This window comes from Solanum stenotomum, chromosome 10 (genome assembly GCF_019186545.1).
Source record: "Solanum stenotomum isolate F172 chromosome 10, ASM1918654v1, whole genome shotgun sequence".
NCBI classification, from domain to species: domain Eukaryota; kingdom Viridiplantae; phylum Streptophyta; class Magnoliopsida; order Solanales; family Solanaceae; genus Solanum; species Solanum stenotomum.
In genome coordinates, this window is record NC_064291.1 from 46,820,977 (window position 1) to 46,840,173 (window position 19,197).

Here is a 19,197-nt window from a genome sequence, read left to right on the forward strand (position 1 = left end):
CAGAAATTTAAAAATATTTATACGTAGAGGAGATAGACTCAAAATATCATATCTAAAATCAAATAACATCCTCAAAACTCTCTCTTTCCTTTATAGAAAATTATTTAACAAAATCAATTCTTAATATCATGATTTCAAATTATAGGACATTGTTACGAAATTATTACACAATAACCTATTTAAAATTTTAAAATTATAAAAGTGAGAGAGTAAAAGTTTAACACTTTTCAAATGTAAGAAGTCAATGACGTTTTTATAGCTACTTATAAAAAGAGTATAAACAAAAAGATACTATATGCTTTGAATTCAATTAAAAAAATCTTATCATGTAACTACATTAAAAAAATCTTATCATGTAACTATGAATAGCCATTTCAAAAAAAGAGAGAAGAACTTCTCCTTAAAAGAGAACAAAAAGTACATTTTGAATTGTTTAGATGAGGCTATGGCCTATGGATCTTTCATGGCAACGTCAACGAAGAAAAATGAAACTCTAGATATATAAAGGGAAAAAAACAGAGACAACGAGGGAGAAAATTAAAAATAGAAAAAAAACTTAATTTTGAAGAATAAAAAATATTCGTATGTACTTAAAATATAAGTAATAATTTTTATCATTTTCTCAAACACTTCACCTATTCTTTTCTCCTTAAATGGGGTAAGGGCATGCAAAAATGGAGAAAAAGATAACATGATATAAAATTGAACACCATCAATAAAATAAAAATAAAAAATCAATTGAGCTATCGAAATTTCCGTTTTAAAACTTCAAAAGAAAATTGTTCCGACCAAAATGACTGTAGGTTGTATCCGCACCATTCCCATGCCAACACCAGCGTCGGTTGCACGTATGAAGAGTCACTCTCTCACGTGTGAACACACTCCACTCTCATTGGTTGAGCTACTTTTAATTACACAACACTCTTTTCCTCAAAATCTCAAATCTACCTTACATTGAATTCAAACAACAAAGATTTTTGTTAATTCTTCTTGCATAGAGAGCAGCCAAAATCAACACTCTGTCAATAGCCTTAAGCTTTTTTATTTCCCTTTTCTTCTTTTCTCTCTCTTTCTATTGTGTTGTTTTGTATGTTTCTTGAAGTTCCAACTTTACAGCTCAAAGTTCTATTTTTCTATCTTTCTCTGTCTGGACTTTTTTTTTTTTGAGTGTTAGCTGTGAAATGAACTTTGGGTACTCACTTGCAGATCGAATCTAGCATTTTCAGGTACTGCTTTTATGTGGGTGTTTTAGTATGGTATAAAGGTTTAATTTTTATTTGTGGGTTTAGGATGACTCTTTTTTTTAGAGCTTTTGAGTGCTTAGATGGGGGTACTTGGTTTTGGGGTTTTGGTGGTTGTGGTTGTGGTTGTGTTAGTGTGTGCATAAAGTTTTGATCTTTGTTTGTTTGTTTTGATGATGCTCTTGTTTGGAAATTTTGGTGGATTGTACTGAGTGCTTTAGTGGGTGTACACTGGTTCTGGGATTTGGTGACGGTGGGTTCATGTTTAGGATGACTCTTTTTTAGAGCTTTAGTTGGATTGTACTGAGTGCTTAGATGGGGGTACTTGGTTTTGGCCTGGAGGGGTTTTGGTGGTTGTGGTTGTGTTAGTGTATGCATAAAGCCTTGATCTTTGCTTGTTTGTTTAGATGATGCTCTTGTTTGGAAATTTTGGTGGATTGTACTGAGTGCTTTAGTGGATGTACACTTGTTCTGGGATTTGGTGACGATGGGTGCATGTTTGGGATTACTCTTTTTTTGAGCTTTTCTTGGATTGTACAGAGTGCTTAGATGGGGGTACTTGGTTTTGGGCTTTTGGCATTTTGGTGATTGTGCTTGTGTTAGTGTATGCATAAAGCTTTGATCTTTGTTCGTTTGTTTGTTTAGATGATTCTCTTCTTTTATTTTGGAAATTTTGGTGGACTATACCAAGTGCTTTGTTCACTGGTTCTGGGATTTGGTGATGGTTCATGACTGCATGTTTGCATTTTCTGGTTTTTGATATTGGTTTTGTCTGTGTCAGTAAGTTTGATTTTCTTTCTGTTTGTTTTGATGGATAATTTGCTGGATTGAACTCAAAACTGTGATTGGTGGACATTGGTTTTGGGGTCTTGTGTATGTGTCTGCTTTTTGTGGAATTGCTGAAATCTGTAGTTTCGGTAGATGAAATTTTGGCTTAGAGGGTGAATGTGTTCCAGTGAAGTGGAAATGGTACTTTTAATGCTCTTATTTTTGGTTCATGATAGTAATTGGTTTGATTTCTGTTTTGAGTTTGAGCAGTTAAAGGTTATACATCTGCCACCATTAGGATTCTAGGAACTAGTAATTACATGTTAGAAGGAGGTTATGTTAGAAATTTCCTTGTCAATCTATACATGAAACAGATTCCTGGCAGTCCACGGAAACGCTATTGCTAATTGACTGAAGTGAGAAACACGTTGATCAGTTAATTTATTAAGATGTTAATTATCACTCGATTTCATTGGCACCATGCAATTGAACCAATTCAAATGCTTACTTATTCAATGAGATTGGTGTTTAGTGAAACCACCATTATGAAATTGATTCTATTCACAAAAATTGTACTCAAGTCTTTTTTGTGAACCGCCATTAGGAAAGAGAATTGTTAGATGCAAATGGTTTCTTCAAGAATAAAGAAGTCATTCTGGGGGTTGAAGCTGCAAGTAGTTGTGATTGGGTTGATTTTGTTGGGTCATGGTTATTCAAGGAGCATTTATGATCTAATTTGTGTACTTCTGAAAGTGGATGTTTATTCATTCGTTATTTGTTGCTATATGTTGTTGACATGCTATTGCTGGTAAGGATTTGACGAAAAATCCCATTTGCAGTAGTCAACTGGACAATTTACTTGAGACGAAAGATTTGGAGCAACTAAAAAAATCCTTGACATGGGAATCAAAAGAGGTTTAAGAGCCAAAAAGTTATTTTTGACCTAGAAAAACAATTTAGGAGGTGTAGGAGAAGTTTGATTCAAAGAGTGCTAAGCCAGTGAGTACATATCTTGCTGCTATTTTTAGGTTGTCAGCTACCCAGTCGCCCTAGTAAGAGGAAGAGGGTAGGCATATGCTACATGTACCCTATTCTAGTGTAGTTGGAAGTATTATGTATGTATTGGTGTGTATATGTCCAGACATTCCACAACAATGAGTGCAGTAACCCGATATGAGGTTTGTTCAGGTAAAAATACATAGGGTAATTGACGAGCTTTGAAATGAATTTTCAGATACTTGAAGTACTTCAAACACATGTTTAGAGTTTGCAGAAAATACTAGCACTTTGAGTCAAAACCAACTTAAAAGCACTTTTTGGCTTGTTTTGATGTTTGACAAATTTTATAAGTAGCTTTGCTTGAATTTGATTAGTATTCATGAAAACTGATTTTGCCCATTAGGGATTTTGTGGAGAAGATGGAACTTATTTACTATATCATCCAAGACCAAAACTAAACCAATGTGAAGATTTGTAACATGACCTATTCTTAGTATTGTTGGATAATATTTGGCCAAACAATTTAACACTGTTGGTCAAATATTGGCCACAATACAATAAGCCTTTTCTTGGAACAATCTCCACTCACTTTAGCATATTGTTTCAGCGAGTAGGGAAACTGAATAGATTTTATGGTCACTTTCTGAAGATAAAGACCTGAGAGTTAGACCTTTATTTTGATAGGAAGGGCATGATTATCTTTTGCTAACCAATGTGCATGCTGAAGTTGGATATAGCATGATCCTGCTCTGGAGTTTGTAGTTACTCTCTCAAGATAAAGAGCTGAGGCTTCATTTTCAAAAAAATAAATAAAAAAAGTCTTTCATTTGAATAGATGATATAGATTTGATAGGAAATCTGTAATTATCCCTTTTTGGAGGTAGCCAGCATACCCTTAATGCCGAAGAATTCAACCTTACCAGTTTAAAAAAAAAAGTCTTCATTTTTAAAAAAAGATAAAGAGCTGAGTCTTAGACTTTTAGTTGGAAAACTCTTGGATAGTAATCTTATATAATGAAGTCAAGGGCAATAAAAAAGATAAGAATGGCATGATTATCCTTGATCAACGAAGGTTTGACAATCTCCTTGGGGTGGGTATGCAGCAAGATCCAGGCAGATAAGTAGCATTTTTCTGAAACTTGGTTCGGGTAGCAGGGACTATACTTCTTAACAGAAGACTTGAAAAATCAGTCGTTTTCTTCCTTGATTTATACTGTTCATGCATATTTCTGTCATTTTGCTGAATTTTACAATAACAACAACATATCCAGCATAATCCCATAAGGGGTGTCTGTGAAGGATAAAACCTTACCCCTACCTTGTGGAGGTAGAGAGTTTGTTTCCAATTTTTGCTGAACTTTCTCAACTAAATTTGTTCTTTGTATTCTACTTATCAGATAAATAAATGAGTTGTTCTCTCTGTTCTAAAATAGATGTACAGAAGTTATTTGGTTATCCAGTTTGGTCTTTGGTAGGATGTTTTTAAGAAAGCAATACATGTATTAGCCATGGTATTATTTAATACCTTGTTTGGAAGTGTTTTCAACGTATGTATAATTAATACATGCATTGGTTATACATCCTAATCAGTATTATATGGTGTATAACTAATGCATATTAACCCATAGTATTAGCAATTCCAGGTTTATTTTTACTAATACATTGATAAACATGTTTAAAGACATAATTCGTTGAATACGCCAAACCAAATAGTGGATTAGAAATAATCTCAACATAACTAATCCTAACATGACTAATACCATCATTATTGATACACACTATTCAATACTGTTCTTGTACATCCTTCCAAACAATCTTTACGAGTCTTAGGCCACAAAAGTACAATGGAAGAATAGTAACTCTCTTGGTATGACCATCCACTCTATATTTGGGAAGTTATTTCTGGATTGCCAGATGTAGCCATCACATGACGTGTATGACTCCAGAGGATAATTCAATGTTTTCCGTGCACTTTTTGTAAGACAGAAGTGCCAACTACATATCAATTTAGTGTCAAACATTAGGAAATAATGTGCACCGATCTGTGAGAATTATCTATACATTTTCTGTTTAAGTTTTCTTCATTATTTCATTCATAATAATTTACTTGATAGTTACAGGATTCGTTCTAATATCTTGTGCTTTGGTTGTTCCTCCAGGGATCATTTCTCTTTTCCATTGCTGGTTTTGTGGTGTTACATCTTGTTTACTGTATGTCCAAGGGAACCGCAGCACAGCCTAGTCCGCCTGATGTTCTTCAGTAGCCTTATTATGCTTGATCAACGCCAAGATGGGCGGCTTCTCTTTGAAAATTCAGGATCTGTTGTTTTTAAGCGTGCTGTTGCTTTGCATTTTCCCAAGACTTACACTAGCACTCAATCCTGATGGTGCGATGCCACCCATTTCTTCAGCATTTCTTGCTTGATTTGTTTATTTAGTTACAGACTAGGCACTGTGTGGATTTTAATTGATGCGAGTATGAAAAGATATTTAACATGTTTGATCCAGATGATATAACAAGTCTAGTTCCTTTGTCAGTTTCCTAAATCAAGGACTAGTATATTTCTGATATTTAGTTGGGATGATTGTGGGATGATATTCCATTGAAGCTTGTTTGCCTCTAATAATTGGATTTTTGCTAATTTCTGATGTTCTAATGCTGTTAAGTTTCTATTCAGTTGTTACTTTATACATTACCTGAATGTTATGCTAATACTACCTCACTTGATAATTGATTAATATCTGAAGTCTGTTCCGTCTTGTAAGAGTTACACTTTAGTCCATACTTTAGACTTTTCTACATCTTTGCAGGTCAAGCGCTTGTCAATTTTAGGATCTTAATATCTGGTTCCGATGGTGTTCTTGAGCAGTGGAGACCAGAAGATTCTGACCCATGTGGCTGGAAAGGAGTACAATGTGACCCAAAATCAAAGAGAGTTACATCTTTGTGAGTATCTGTATTATTGTTAAAACATCTCTGCCGGTGATGGCATTGTTATGGTTCTAGTTATTTTTGACATTTATTTTGGCTCCACAATTCTGAAATATCTGGAACATTTTGATTCAAAATAACACTAAATGAATGCTGAGAATCCCTAGTAGTTGTGATGTAGTAATTTATGGATCAAATTGGATCTTGATCTTGTAGAACTGAATTACAGCTGATCTTGACTGTATACGGAAGTGATTTTCGATTGCATTTATGTTGCATTTCTGTAGGGCTGATCCTCTAGCACCATTTTACTGGGCTACTTGTCAAATGGCCTGAATTTGATATCTTCATTCAAATATCCCTACAAAACATTATCTATAAGTAGTTTTGTATTTAAGATCTGAGTTGCTTTCCGCAATTTGTATTGAACTAAGAAGAGACTAATTTTCCTAACACTTAACACTGACCTATAATTTAGAACACACTGATACTTTACTTCTAACATAGCCTATTTCATATTGGAGTCACTATTTGAACTACTACAATTGTTGTCTTTTGATCATCCAGAAGCCTCCCTAATCACAAACTGAGTGGATATATATCGCCAGATATTGGGAAGCTAGACCAGTTGCAGTTTCTGTATGCTTCTTTTCCCTTTTATTCTTGTTTCCATTATTGTTAGTGTCACTATACTATGCTAACACAAATCTCCTCAAATGCAGAGCTCTTCATGACAATAATTTCTATGGGGCAATACCTCCTGCATTGGGAAATTGTACAAAGCTGAAATCTCTGTAAGTTCTGCAATGAACTTCTTTGGTGTGACCTGCATATTTAATTCTCTTCTATTATTGAGGCGCTTGAGTTTCTGCTATTAAGCACTTGTGTGAATATGAAGAACTCCAACTACCTTACATGCTATTTGAAGGAGTTCTTGGGGATGCAATATCCCTATTTCAGCTGCCCCACAGTCCCACCTCCCAGCTCTTCCTTCTTCCCCTTAACCTTACTACCATCTGAATCGTACTAAACCTGAACCACACCATATTCTCATGACTCAATTTTCAGAAGAAACTCGCATTAATACCCTGGTTGGAATTTTGTGATTAGTTTGTTCAGTAAAAGAATTTATGCATTATATCATGATTGGTCCTCTTTTTGCAAAGTAACAAGGATACTTATACAAACTATAAAACTGACATTTCGATTTGTGGAGTTTGAGCAAAAAAAGTTGAGTGCAAAACACAATATCCTTATGGGGAGTGGACATATTTTATAACACTCTTTTCAGTTCATGTATAGATTAATCACTTCATCTCCGGTCATATTGCACAACGAGCATGCCATTGATAGATGTTGTAGTCCTTGCTATGCTACTAATCTTGATATGTAAAATAGAACAAACTAAAGCTGTATTTTGGTTTTGATAAATTCAAGAGAGGATTGAGCGGCTTTTTTTCTTGGCGCTGCTTTAGAATTTGAAATTACAAAGTTAATGATGTACATGCTAACTAATTTGCTAGGAATTTTAATTCTTTTATGCAGGTTTCTACAGAGTAATTATTTAAGCGGATGGATTCCTGATGAGTTGGGAAACCTTCCCGAGCTTGAGAATCTGTAAGACTTTCTGTCTCATATTTTGAGTCTCTTTTCTCAGTTTCTGTGCATGCTGTTCTGCAGGTCGCAAGCTCCTGCATGGTCCGTTCACCTTAATCTGCATAAGCAAGCATGATATTTGGACAACATTTTGTTTTTTGTAAATGACTGTACCCATGCAACGAAAATATCTATCATTATATAGACACTAGACAGTCCTCGAATAAAAGATACAACCTTTTCCTTTTTTGACTTTTGACAGTTTGCACTTTCTAATACTAATACCCTGGTGAATTTACACGCCTACCTGCCCTTCATTAGGTTTTCTTTATCAATTCTTCCTATCCTTCTTCTCAATGCTATCATGCTTTTGCCTGTCCATCTCACAAACTCCAATTCAACTGTATGTTTGCCGTATAAGCTTTTGTTCTGTTTTATTTTTTAGGATAGGAAGCTGTATTTTCCGTATGTTGATTGTTACCACATACTACAGTACACTTTGTTGTCCTAAATGGACCAGCCTCTGCCCTGCTTATCCTGTCATCTTCCTTGCTAATTTGAACATCCTTCTTGAGCATTTTTCCTCCCTCTGAGCATGAAGAGCCTTTGGAACGATAGGCAACTGGCGGTTCATTTGTTCTATTGTCATTGCTCCGCTGTCTGGAGTTATTTGCATGTCTCATGGTGGTGTCATCTTCTCTACTGATGCAATAACTGGTGCTTCACACCCTAGCATCATTGTGGTCTGAGGTAGCTGGAGGATTTCTTGAATTAGCTGGAAGGATTTTACAGTGAAGAGGAGGGACCATCATATCTACTGATTTCTTCTGCATGTGTCATATCTTAGGGATCTGGTTCTTGGAGTCACGAGTGTTTTTCTTGCTAAACTGTTGGAGTCATGAGTGTTTTTCTTGCTAGACTGGTGTAACCTTTCTTTTCCCATTAAAAGAGCTAAGGAAAGTCGCGCATACTTTACCTCTTTACTGTTCCAGGAAATGGAGAGAAACCTAATTGAGAAATTAAAAGGCTTTACATAGCATTTTGTCAGAAAAAAAGATAAAGAGGCTTTAACAGAGGAAAAAGTGACATTTTTCGCTTGTTAGTTTGATTTAGTCTGGGTAAAATTTTCTTATTACCTTTTATAAGTATGTAACTTCTAATGCAAATCTAATTGACCTGTCTCAATTCTACGCATGTGATGTTGAACTTAGTAATTACTTCTACAGTCAAACAATTGATGTTGTTTTATTACTTTTGCTAGAGATCTTTCAAGCAACTCTCTCAGTGGAAACATTCCACCATCCCTAGGCAAGCTGAACAATCTTGGCATTTTGTGAGTGCCCTAAAAGTTCTATTGTCGTAACTAACAACTTAAAGTGTAAAATGTTACTCAAGAGGTGAGGTTGGGTTGTGCTACTGAATTAATATTTGTTGTTCAATGTTTACAGCAACGTGTCAACAAATTTCTTGGTTGGGCAAATACCTTCAGATGGACACCTTGCCAAGTTTGGAAATGATTCGTAAGTAACACCAATACAAAATCCTTCTTGTCAAGTGCATTTGAATTTTCAAAGCATCTATGGAATCTATACTACTTTATAATCATTTCTTTACTCAGATTCTCTGTTTGGTTTATGTAATGTTGACATAGCTAATGTATGTCCATACGTTTGAAGCATCGTTATCAACTACATATTATTTCTTTTTCAAATATCAGCGTCCTTGTGTGCCTAACTGTTTGTTTTCTGAAATCCACCAAAAAAGATTGTAATCAATTCTGGGATGACACTGAGGGTGTTGGCTGAATTGCCAATTGCATTTGAAATTAGAATTGAGGTCCTCAATTCTTTAAAGTCCTTAACCCCACACTGTTTAGTAAATTGTGCATCAGTGAAAATGAAGGGTATGCAGTTGTAGCCTTTGATACTACCATTTGCTTGAATCTTGAGTAGTACCCATCATTGGAAAGGGGAGAAAGACTTGTATGGATGTGCACAGAATAGCTGCCTGATATGATTTTGACCTAAAACTTGTAATTTACAACTTTCCCTGTGGTTGGCTTGATTTACATGATTTCTGATTTTAAATTTATGACAGCTTTCTTGGAAATCGTAACTTGTGTGGCAAACAAGTCAGTCAGGACTGTAACACTGGAGGTTCTTCAATATCCCCGTCCCCGGATTCAGGTAAATGTTTACCCATTATCAACATAAAATAATAGTCAAATATCAAGTCCAATTTCTGCCTGTAAGGGTGAATGCATATGGCAATATTGACAGAATCATTTCTCATCTGCTCAAGGACCCTAGTGACAGAATCATTTCTCATATGCTCAAGGACCCCTAGTGACAGAATCATTTGCCCCAGTGCTTAGTTCAAGTGGCAAAAGTTGAGGGACGTATGACTTGGGTCACAGGTTCGATCCATGCGCCATGTGAAGTAAGCCTGGTATTTAAGTGGCAAAGGGGTATAGGGGTGGACCCCTTATCCTGGAGTTTTGAGGTTGGTCCTAAGGGTTGTCCCCGACAGATTTGTCGGCCATGAAAAAAGGATTCCTAGTGTTTCAGCTGCTTAAGTTGACAACTTGTCCTATTCTGAATTTCCTTCATCAAGTAGACAAGAGAACATGACACGTATACATTATTTTTTTTAGAGTGTTGAAGTCTAGATTTCGTTGTTCTTCTAAAAATTAAAGACCTAGTATATGTCTTTTCTTTTTTTTAGACAAGTATCTTCATGTTATTAATTTCTAATATATATTAAGGTAATTCATGGCATTGCAGTAGGTACAACTGCCTTTTGCTTTTGTGTAATGTATTGACTAGAATCTCAAATGATATTTGTGAAGGATTTGTTCATCTGTTAGGCTTTAACAAGAAAACTTATTACTTCAAATGGCAGAATCATTTAAATATGTGGACTCATAGTTTTAAGTAGCAGCGTCATGTACTCTGGATACGTAGCCTTTTCTACTGCTTCTTTGTTTCTCTGTTTTTTTTCTTTTGATTATTTCACTTCTTTCCTTTCATGTTTCATGGTAACATCTCATATTTTCCATGTTTCTCAGCCCAAAGCCAAAATAAGAATGGCCGACTACTTATAAGTGCATCTGCCACTGTGGGTGCACTGCTTTTGGTGGCACTGATGTGTTTCTGGGGCTGTTTCCTCTACAAGAGACTGGGTAAAAATGATGGCAGAAGTCTTGCAATGGATATTTGTGCAGGTCTTTATCTAGAACCTATGTAGAAATTACCATTATAATGTTTTAATCTTTATTTGCTTTACGCTCTTAATTCCTTGTATAAAAGGTTTAACTATCCAATTGTTAAATTATCAGGTGCATCTATTGTGATGTTTCATGGAGATTTGCCTTACTCTTCCAAGGACATCATCAAAAAACTGGAGACTCTGACTGAAGAGCACATTATTGGTTCTGGGGGCTTTGGAACTGTATACAAACTTGCAATGGATGATGGCAATGTATTTGCCGTGAAGAGAATTATCAAGATGAATGAAGGCTTCGATAGATTCTTTGAAAGGGAGCTTGAAATTCTTGGAAGTATTAAGCATCGGTATCTGGTAAATCTGCGAGGATATTGCAATTCTCCAACATCAAAGTTGTTGATATATGACTTTTTATCTGGAGGTAGCCTAGATGAAGTTCTGCACGGTGAGACATACTTTCCTCTGTAAAATATCTTGTGCTCTACAATTGGTGAAAATGTTTGTTATTTTGTGGATTTAGAACATAAGCTGGGTTCGGTGAGAATTTCTGGGTTCTCTCTTTAAATTGGCAAATTATTTGAGATTTTAGCAGTCTTGATATTCATAGCACAATAGGGTTATTTATCTTCCCTGTATAACACCTGATTGAAATTTGGGTTGTGTGGTTCAGTTGGGAGATAAAACGCGCAAGTTAATAATAGTAACAGTAAACAGAGACATAAGTTATATTGGATATATATGCTTTTGTGGAAGCATGAAAGACCTGCTGTTTTTTAAATGCAAAATTCATATGCTGATAAGAGCAAACATACTAGACAGGGGTCTAGTAAGAATGAGGATAAATTATGAACAGGGATCACTTTCTACTGCTATTTTGATTGATTCAACCAGTGAAATATAGTCCCAAAACGTCTGCCAGATTGTCACTGGGACAGAAGGGAATGCTGTAAAACCAGTGTTCAATATGCAATTGATTGGAAAAATATTGTCAGCCTTTGGAGAAAGTTTCTGAATGGGTGGGATTGACTAAACTTGGTGATGATGTCCTAATGCAACTCTAAACTTACTTGGGTTAGTACCCATTGGCTTGATCCTATAAATTTCTTACCTTTTAATACAAGTAAAAGTGGATAATGATTACATCTTTGGCTGGTGCAGATGGCACTCCGGAAATGTTTTCACGTCTAGACAGTTATGAAATAGTGGAGAGTTACTTGCTAACTAACCAAGACACTCTGATGGCACCAAAGAATATCTTGGTGTGTCATTGATGTTTCATATGTGTTCTATATTTTGTGTAAATATTGCTATAGATTTTTTGTTATGATGATGACATAACTTGAACTTAAATGGAAACATGGTTTGAGGATTCATATAGCTGATCCCAACTTGTTTGGGTTGAGGCTTAGTTGTTGTATTGCTGTAGAACTTAGAATATGGACTTCGTTTTTATAAGAAACTTTGAATTTACACAATTTAATTCCTTTGCTTTAGTTTACCAGATGGCTAGCTTGCATCCCTTTTATGCAGCTATATTGCATGAGAACCACTTACACACTTGTGGGTAATGACAGTACAATAGTAATATGTAGCTAATTTTTATCCAGTATGGTACAATCACTAGGAAAAAATAATGTTTGTCAAAAATTGTTGAATATCTCGATGAGCCAGTGTTCTTCTATCCAATAGAGTAACAAAATGAGTGTCATGTTTGGGAAGTGGACAGTGACATGATGTTTGCTTTCGGCGTCTAGGGTGGAAAACAACGCTGGAAGCAAAGAGAATAATAAAAAAGATGACATTCCCTTAAGCTAGTTCATCTTGCATGTTAAATTGCTGTAATAATAAAAAATGATGACATTCCTTTAAGCTAGTTCATCTTGCATGTTAAATTGCTGTTGCTGTTTAGATATTTTCATATCTTCAGGGTTGAGAGTTTTAGATATGACTATTGTTTTTTGGGTCCATTTAAACATCATTTTTGAAATATTTTATACAGAGAGATCTGAGCAGTTAGACTGGGGTGCACGGCTGACTGTAATCATGGGAGCCGCGAAAGGGCTGGCATATTTACATCACGATTGTTCTCCTCGAGTAATACACCGTGACATAAAGTCTAGCAACATTTTGCTTGATGGAAACTTTGAGGCTCGAGTATCTGATTTTGGACTGGCCAAATTACTGGGGGATGAGGAATCTCACATCACAACAATTGTAGCTGGCACATTTGGGTATTTAGCTCCAGGTACACCCAATGATTAGACATTTATCATCACCTTCTACTTAGGAAGTTGCATATATTAAACTATGCATGGAATGAATTTCTGCTGCTACTATAGTTGAAACTGGGGAGAGAGCGATCTGGTTTCCTCTTCCTGTAATCAGGTTTCACTACTTTTCAAGTACAAACTGGTTACTGCTTTTGTCTGTAGAAGTTGCACCTGTGATGTCTTTCTTTCTCATGCTTATTTTTCTTGATATTGACAAAAGATAATATGAGGCCTAGTTAAGTGACAGAGGGAGGGAGGGAGGGGGAGGAAATGGTTCCACATCGAAGGTTTCTTTTGAGGCCCCGAACATACTGTTTTCTAGCATATTCATCTCTGCCGCATCAAGTTGTAACATGTGATGAGAGGTTATCTATGTGCTTAAAGAATTTGGTTCTCCTTGCTGTGCCATGTGGAAATCTGATTTTGTATGCTTTCACTTTGGGCAGTTGATTTCTGCTTCACTTGATATATCACCTTTTGTTTTACAGCTTATGTGTTTCTCTTCTCTATCTTTTTTTTCAAGAATACATGCAGAGTGGTAGGGCTACAGAAAAGACAGATGTTTATAGTTTTGGAGTTCTGGTTCTTGAAGTCATAAGTGGGAAGCGGCCGACTGATGCATCATATATCGAGAAGGGCTTCAATATTGTTGGCTGGGTATGTTGTGTGATTAAGCGCATCTTACTTCTAATCATAAGTGTATTCTCTCTTGGTTGAAATTCCTTGCGTTCTTTTTGCGAGGTAGCTAACATTATTTTTTAAAACCTACAAATGTCATCATGGCTACTTGTTGGCATGGTTAACCATTTTGCCCATTATCTCTAGTTATGCATATAATTTATCGTGGTCTCATTCTTTTTGGCTACCAGAGCCCAAACTGCAGAGATGCATGCGAACTTCACTTGAGGTCTCTATTGGAGCAAGGTTAAAATTATCTAAAGAAAAACTAAGTGGGCTAATTCATCATACCATCATAAGTAGGTCCTCTGTAGTTTTATGTTTCCATAATTGCATCTCGTGAGATCCTAAATGGGTAAGGCTGGAAAGTCATTTGCCACTTCTAGCTTTTGCCCCAACCCCAACTCCCTTCCAGTTCCTCTTCCCACTGATTTTGCAACTACTGCCATGCTCCTATCCTTGTTGTTGGGGGGTGAGGGGGTGGGGGGTGAGAATGATATTACTAAGGGATAGAGGTAGAGGGAAGCATGTTAGTGGGCAAGTAATTCCAACTTTTAAGATTTGACGTGACAAGTGTTTTAAGCTGCATTTTTTGGCTCAATAAGCCAAAAGATGTTAGTTTTTCAACAAAAAAGAAGCGGCAAAAAGAGGTGGTTAGTTGAATATGCATAAGGGCTGGACTGAGTGTGGTATGAGCACAAAATTATTAAGGTAAAACTTGTTCTGTAGACAATCAGTATGATGGTTTTGCAACGATATAAAACAGTATTAAGTCTTTGTGGCCATTAATCCATGAGGAATTATATAGGGACAATAAGGACAAATTTGAAGCAAAATGAACCAAAGAGTGCAAATTGGAGAATGAGGAATAATGATGAGCCATTTCCCTCCAGATAGGTAGGTATGGGTAAGAGCCTGAGGGAGAAGACTGTTTATGCACCAAAACAATGTTAAAATCTGCAAAAAAATGATAAAAAAGTTTAATCATTTTAAAAAGAAACGCATATCATTGATATATGCACCTGACTAAACCGAATATCGTCACTGATCAAATCAATTTTAAGAACAATCCAAAATCAGTCTATAGTTTTATGGTTGTTTGATCAAACTATATGAAAACCCAAAACAAAGACCATTTGGTAGACAATCATTCCAATTACCCTATTACTTTTTTGCAAAAGATGTTTTACTTTAAGATCACATGACTTGCATTGTTGGTATTTTATTCAAATCACTGGTCTTCTAAACCCCTATCATACTCATCATGCAGCTGAACTATTTAGCATCTGAGAATAGACGGACAGAGATAGTTGATCCGCTTTGTGAACGGGTGCAGACTGAAAGCCTTGATTCCCTGCTTTCAGTTGCCACTCAGTGTGTTTCTTCAAGCCCTGACGACAGGCCAACAATGCACAGGGTTGTTCAGATTCTCGAATCTGAAGTCATGACTCCATGTCCCAGTGACTTCTACGATTCAAGCTCGGATTGAAGGCTTAAAGCTAGAGATGTGAAGAAAATTAATGATTTGAGTTTCCATCTGCAACTTCATGCAGTAAATTGAGGAGTGATGCAAGCATTTTATGGGAATTTAAAGCCTGCAAAGATTCTTCTATTGTACTATATTTATCGATTCTTTCTGCAGATGAACAACGAAAAAAGATCAGTTCAACTGCCATCATTCCTCAAATTCAGAGTTGCTAGCTAGTTATCACAGGTTCAGCGTGCTTAATCCCGTTTTTGATTTCATCATTTTTCTCCAGTGCATTGAGCTTTTCATTTCATCAGGGGAACGGAATCTGTACGAGTGGCGTGAGCAATCAAATCCCTTTTGTATCTTTCATTTGCCTTTTGTTTGTAGGTTTTCTTGCTGTAATTGTATATGGAAATGATTGAATTGATTTGACACTTACCTTTTTGCTAAGTTGATATCCTTTTTGTATATTATGATGCTTCCCACAATAGCTGATACATCAGTTTGACTGCAAGTATTTTTGCCTTTTCACTTCATATTTCTGTTGATCTCTTTTGTAGTTTCTCTTCCACTTATGATGTCATGAACTGAACTATATTCACTGGTTTTTTATGAGAGCTTGTGTCTCTAGTACTATATGCTGTTTTGTTTGCCATTCGATTGGATGTTGAAGTTTAGTTTCCAACTCCTAAACCGCTTGTCGATTACAAAAAGTTATGATCGTTTTACTGAAGGAGGCAATGCAATTTCAGGCCATTGTGACAATACTATACTAGGGGCTAGTTAAACTAGTCATTCTTGAATCTTGAGTTTCTTGTTTCTCGCTTAAAATTCAATCCCGCAAAGGATTGTTCTAGAACTTCTATCGAGATTCTTCAAACCATATTTCCTAGTATCATGCCTATGTTTGTCGCTATACCATCATTTGCTATGTTATACTCTATGGATAACTGCAAACAAATGCTTCGTGTACTCATTTTGTTAAACAATAATGTGGAATATTTCTTGCAAATCTATTATCAAATTATTGACAAAAGCAATGTAAAGTGAAAGCAAATATATGAAAAAATCATGTGAAGTATTTAGATAGGTATAAGTAGATAAAACTTCATTATATTTCTTTGGCATAGAAATTAAATACCATGATGATAATAATTTACAAGACCTAAACTTGTATCTGATCACCAGGTCCTCCATAGAGTACAAAATGATGATGCTTAAAATTATGTACATCGAAAACAAAATACATATCAGGATTGTTGACAAATGTGGTTGTTTCAGTTGGGTCTATGGTCTCACCTTTATCATTTGTCACTGTAATAGCCCTACAATATGCATCATAATCAGAGTCTAACACAGGAAAAAAATTGGATCCCATAGGAGGTTCAGGTACACCTGGTGGACTATATACCACTCCTCCCCATTCAACGTTTGTGGCAAAGCTAGTCAACTCAGTAAAGATCCTTTGAGGCCAAAAACCAATTTGAATATGATTTTCTTCCATAAAAAGCCACCAATTTCCGTTGGCTTGATCCTTTAGTGTTTTTAGAAAGAAATGTCTATGTTAGTACTTTGGTGATTTCAAATAGTAATAATTTTTGAGGACTAGTTAAGCCAAATTGAAAGAAAATTCTAGAAGAGAAGCATAGAATTCACCCGAGCGATAGCCATTGTGTCTTCCCATGAAGTCTCTCCTCGTTGTGAATTATGTTGAAATGTCTTATCAAGAGGTACCTCAGTATTTACTATAATAAAACCAGGACATAATGTATTGAAACAATGATTATTTCCGGCCTACAAAACATGTAAAAAAATTTCTCATATATAAGCTATATATGCAAATTGAGGTACATAGATAAACAAAAAGATTACTAGTTTCACAAAAATGAGGTATAAATTATTGAAGTAGATTAAAAGAAGACTTACTTGAAAATGTATGAAAAGCCTAGTTTTGTTATCCCCATAGAGTGTTGGGTCCACCTAGAGTTCGAAATACAGATATTGTGATGATTTAGTTGACAGTGAATCTAAACATTCGAAATTTCCACAATTGAAAAAAAAAAAATTAATTATATTATCGATAAATTTTGACTTACTCTCCAACCAACTTGTAAAATATCAGATCCTTTTTGAATTTTCAGTCGACATGCACTATGTTGTCCATCTTTAACAGGAGGATTCCATATACTAGCTGCCATTCCAGCTCCACTAAATTTGTTTTCAGGATAATTTTTGGTCCGAGCTATTGCAACCTGTACATAGTAAATGAAGTTTTCTCAACTTATAATGTATTTTCTCGTTAAATTTAGTTTATATTGATTTATTTTTGAGTAAACAACAAAGGCCTAGTAAAGTTGAAAGAGACATATATTTTGAACTTAAAAATGATGATAAATTTTCTTATTTATGTACCTTGTATCCTGAAGATCCGTACATTCCTGTTGGCTCACTCACACTATTGTTGTTAGTCTGTGCAGAAGTAATAAAATACACATGAGATTTTCGAAATTATGGATAACTTGTTGTAAAATATAAGCAATATATTACAAACAATATAGACCAAAGATATGAGGAGTAGAAAGTAGAGATCATCTTATTCAAATGTCTTCAAGTCTTACTTACGATGGTGAATGAACAATCCTATTTATAGGTTTATAAATCACTCCAAAGGTCACCATATTATGTGTCATAATAAATAGATATATTCTTATCCAAAAAAGTTCATATCACCTAGGGAATACACATAGATGATAAGTATAAATTTATGAATAAACTCAATAATCAATCCAATTAGTTTAATGGATTTATAACGTAACTAAATGTGTTTAACTTTTATACACAAACTCTTCAATTTTATTAATTGTTATTTTTGAGTTTTTAGATTGTTATATTCTATTAATGAAATTAAAAATTCTGTTTCATGAAAGTTAATTGTTCTAGCCAAAAAAAAGTAAAGTGGTATAACAATGACTTACCAATTGAGTATCAAATGTGACATCTTCTGGTGGTGGCATATTTTTTTGTCTTATAAGATCATCTTTTGTAATTCTTCTAATTAGGACTGTTCCAGAGGGACAACCTTTACCATTTCGCCATATCCTCGACGATGACGAACTAGTTGATGAGTTACTTGCATTTTGCTTTGTTCTCTTCAAAGTAGGTTTCATCTGTGCATTTAAAATTTAAATTATGAATCACAACTTCACAATATCATATATGCATTTCTAGAAAGGTCAACATAAAATGACATTTAAGAGACATGCCTGAGGATGAAAATTATGATTCTTCAATAACGGATGATCGAATGCCGGTTGTTTATAAAAATCCACACAATCATATGTATCTCCGTATATAGTCTGTGAACCAAAACTCATAAATTTATTATTCACTTTAGAAGAAGTAAGCACACAAATTTGCAAAAAAAGACCTTAATTGTTTTGACGGCCGATTTGTTCAAAAGTTTAAGTTGTTTCTCCATCTCTATGTCTTCCAGTTTGGATAACTTTGTTTCTCCTTGAACCCCATTGTAACTCAGAAGAAAAAATAGTGATAACAATAATCCATATATTTTTTGATGCCTCAACATTACCTAAATTCATAAACTTATTTTATAAAGATGATTATGTTGATATATACCAAACTAGTAAGCAACCAAATTAATTAACACAAAATAGCACCAAACAGAGAACTAACCTGATTTTTTAGATGTAGAAAAGTAGAAGAATATGAACACATGTATACCACCTTTGTTAATATGATGCTTTATATAAAGAGTTGACGAATTTATTGGTTGTTGATAATTTCCACAACAAGAATTTATGTTACTATAAATGTTGATTGCTCATTTCCAAGTAAAATCCAAAAAGACAACATGATGATGGATCAGGTTTAGGGATATAAAAGGAAAATTGATGAATCAAATCAAATTGAAAATATGAGTCAAACTGGAAAAAAATCAATTAACTATTTCGTTTGACTGACTATAAATTGTAGTACCAAATTGAAAATTTGAGTCAA

General features: G+C 35.0%; 2 protein-coding genes across 3 annotated transcripts; one reads left to right on the forward strand and one right to left on the reverse strand.

The window, feature by feature from the left end:
* The first annotated feature begins 945 nt into the window (after positions 1-945).
* Positions 946-15,670, forward strand: LOC125842293 (LRR receptor-like serine/threonine-protein kinase FEI 2). Of its 2 annotated transcripts, none has more exons than XM_049521569.1 (14): positions 946-1,226; positions 5,168-5,395; positions 5,820-5,955; positions 6,508-6,579; positions 6,663-6,734; positions 7,486-7,557; positions 8,798-8,869; positions 8,985-9,056; positions 9,634-9,722; positions 10,604-10,759; positions 10,874-11,206; positions 12,761-13,006; positions 13,555-13,688; positions 14,980-15,670. In XM_049521569.1, exons 2-14 carry the CDS (start codon positions 5,299-5,301, stop codon positions 15,196-15,198), a joined length of 1,770 nt encoding a protein of 589 aa, XP_049377526.1. In that variant the 5' UTR covers positions 946-1,226; positions 5,168-5,298; the 3' UTR covers positions 15,199-15,670. The 2 variants fall into 2 exon arrangements, with proteins under 2 accessions (XP_049377526.1, XP_049377527.1); XM_049521570.1 differs by having other exon boundaries at positions 960-1,226; positions 6,511-6,579.
* A 675-nt stretch (positions 15,671-16,345) lies between these two features.
* Positions 16,346-18,766, reverse strand: LOC125843063 (uncharacterized). The gene is made up of 8 exons (XM_049522304.1): positions 18,608-18,766; positions 18,444-18,536; positions 18,156-18,347; positions 17,593-17,649; positions 17,277-17,432; positions 17,107-17,160; positions 16,837-16,974; positions 16,346-16,714 (listed from the first exon to the last, which is right to left on the reverse strand). The coding sequence occupies exons 1-8, from the start codon at positions 18,764-18,766 to the stop codon at positions 16,346-16,348; spliced, it is 1,218 nt and encodes a 405-aa protein (XP_049378261.1).
* Between the last annotated feature and the right edge of the window lie 431 nt (positions 18,767-19,197).

Bases quoted from the DNA above. Each gene is read 5' to 3' on its own strand.
- LOC125842293 (XM_049521569.1), top strand. From the start codon at position 5,299: ATGGGCGGCTTCTCTTTGAAAATTCAGGATCTGTTGTTTTTAAGCGTG. The intron at 8,870-8,984 runs GTGAGTGCCCTA...CAATGTTTACAG, and splicing joins CTGAACAATCTTGGCATTTT to CAACGTGTCAACAAATTTCT. The intron at 9,723-10,603 runs GTAAATGTTTAC...CATGTTTCTCAG, and splicing joins ATCCCCGTCCCCGGATTCAG to CCCAAAGCCAAAATAAGAAT.
- LOC125843063 (XM_049522304.1), bottom strand. From the start codon at position 18,766: ATGTTGAGGCATCAAAAAATATATGGATTATTGTTATCACTATTTTTT. The intron at 18,348-18,443 runs GCATGTCTCTTA...TTAAATGCACAG, and splicing joins ATCATAATTTTCATCCTCAG to ATGAAACCTACTTTGAAGAG. The intron at 17,650-18,155 runs GTAAGTCATTGT...ACTTCTGCACAG, and splicing joins TCACATTTGATACTCAATTG to ACTAACAACAATAGTGTGAG.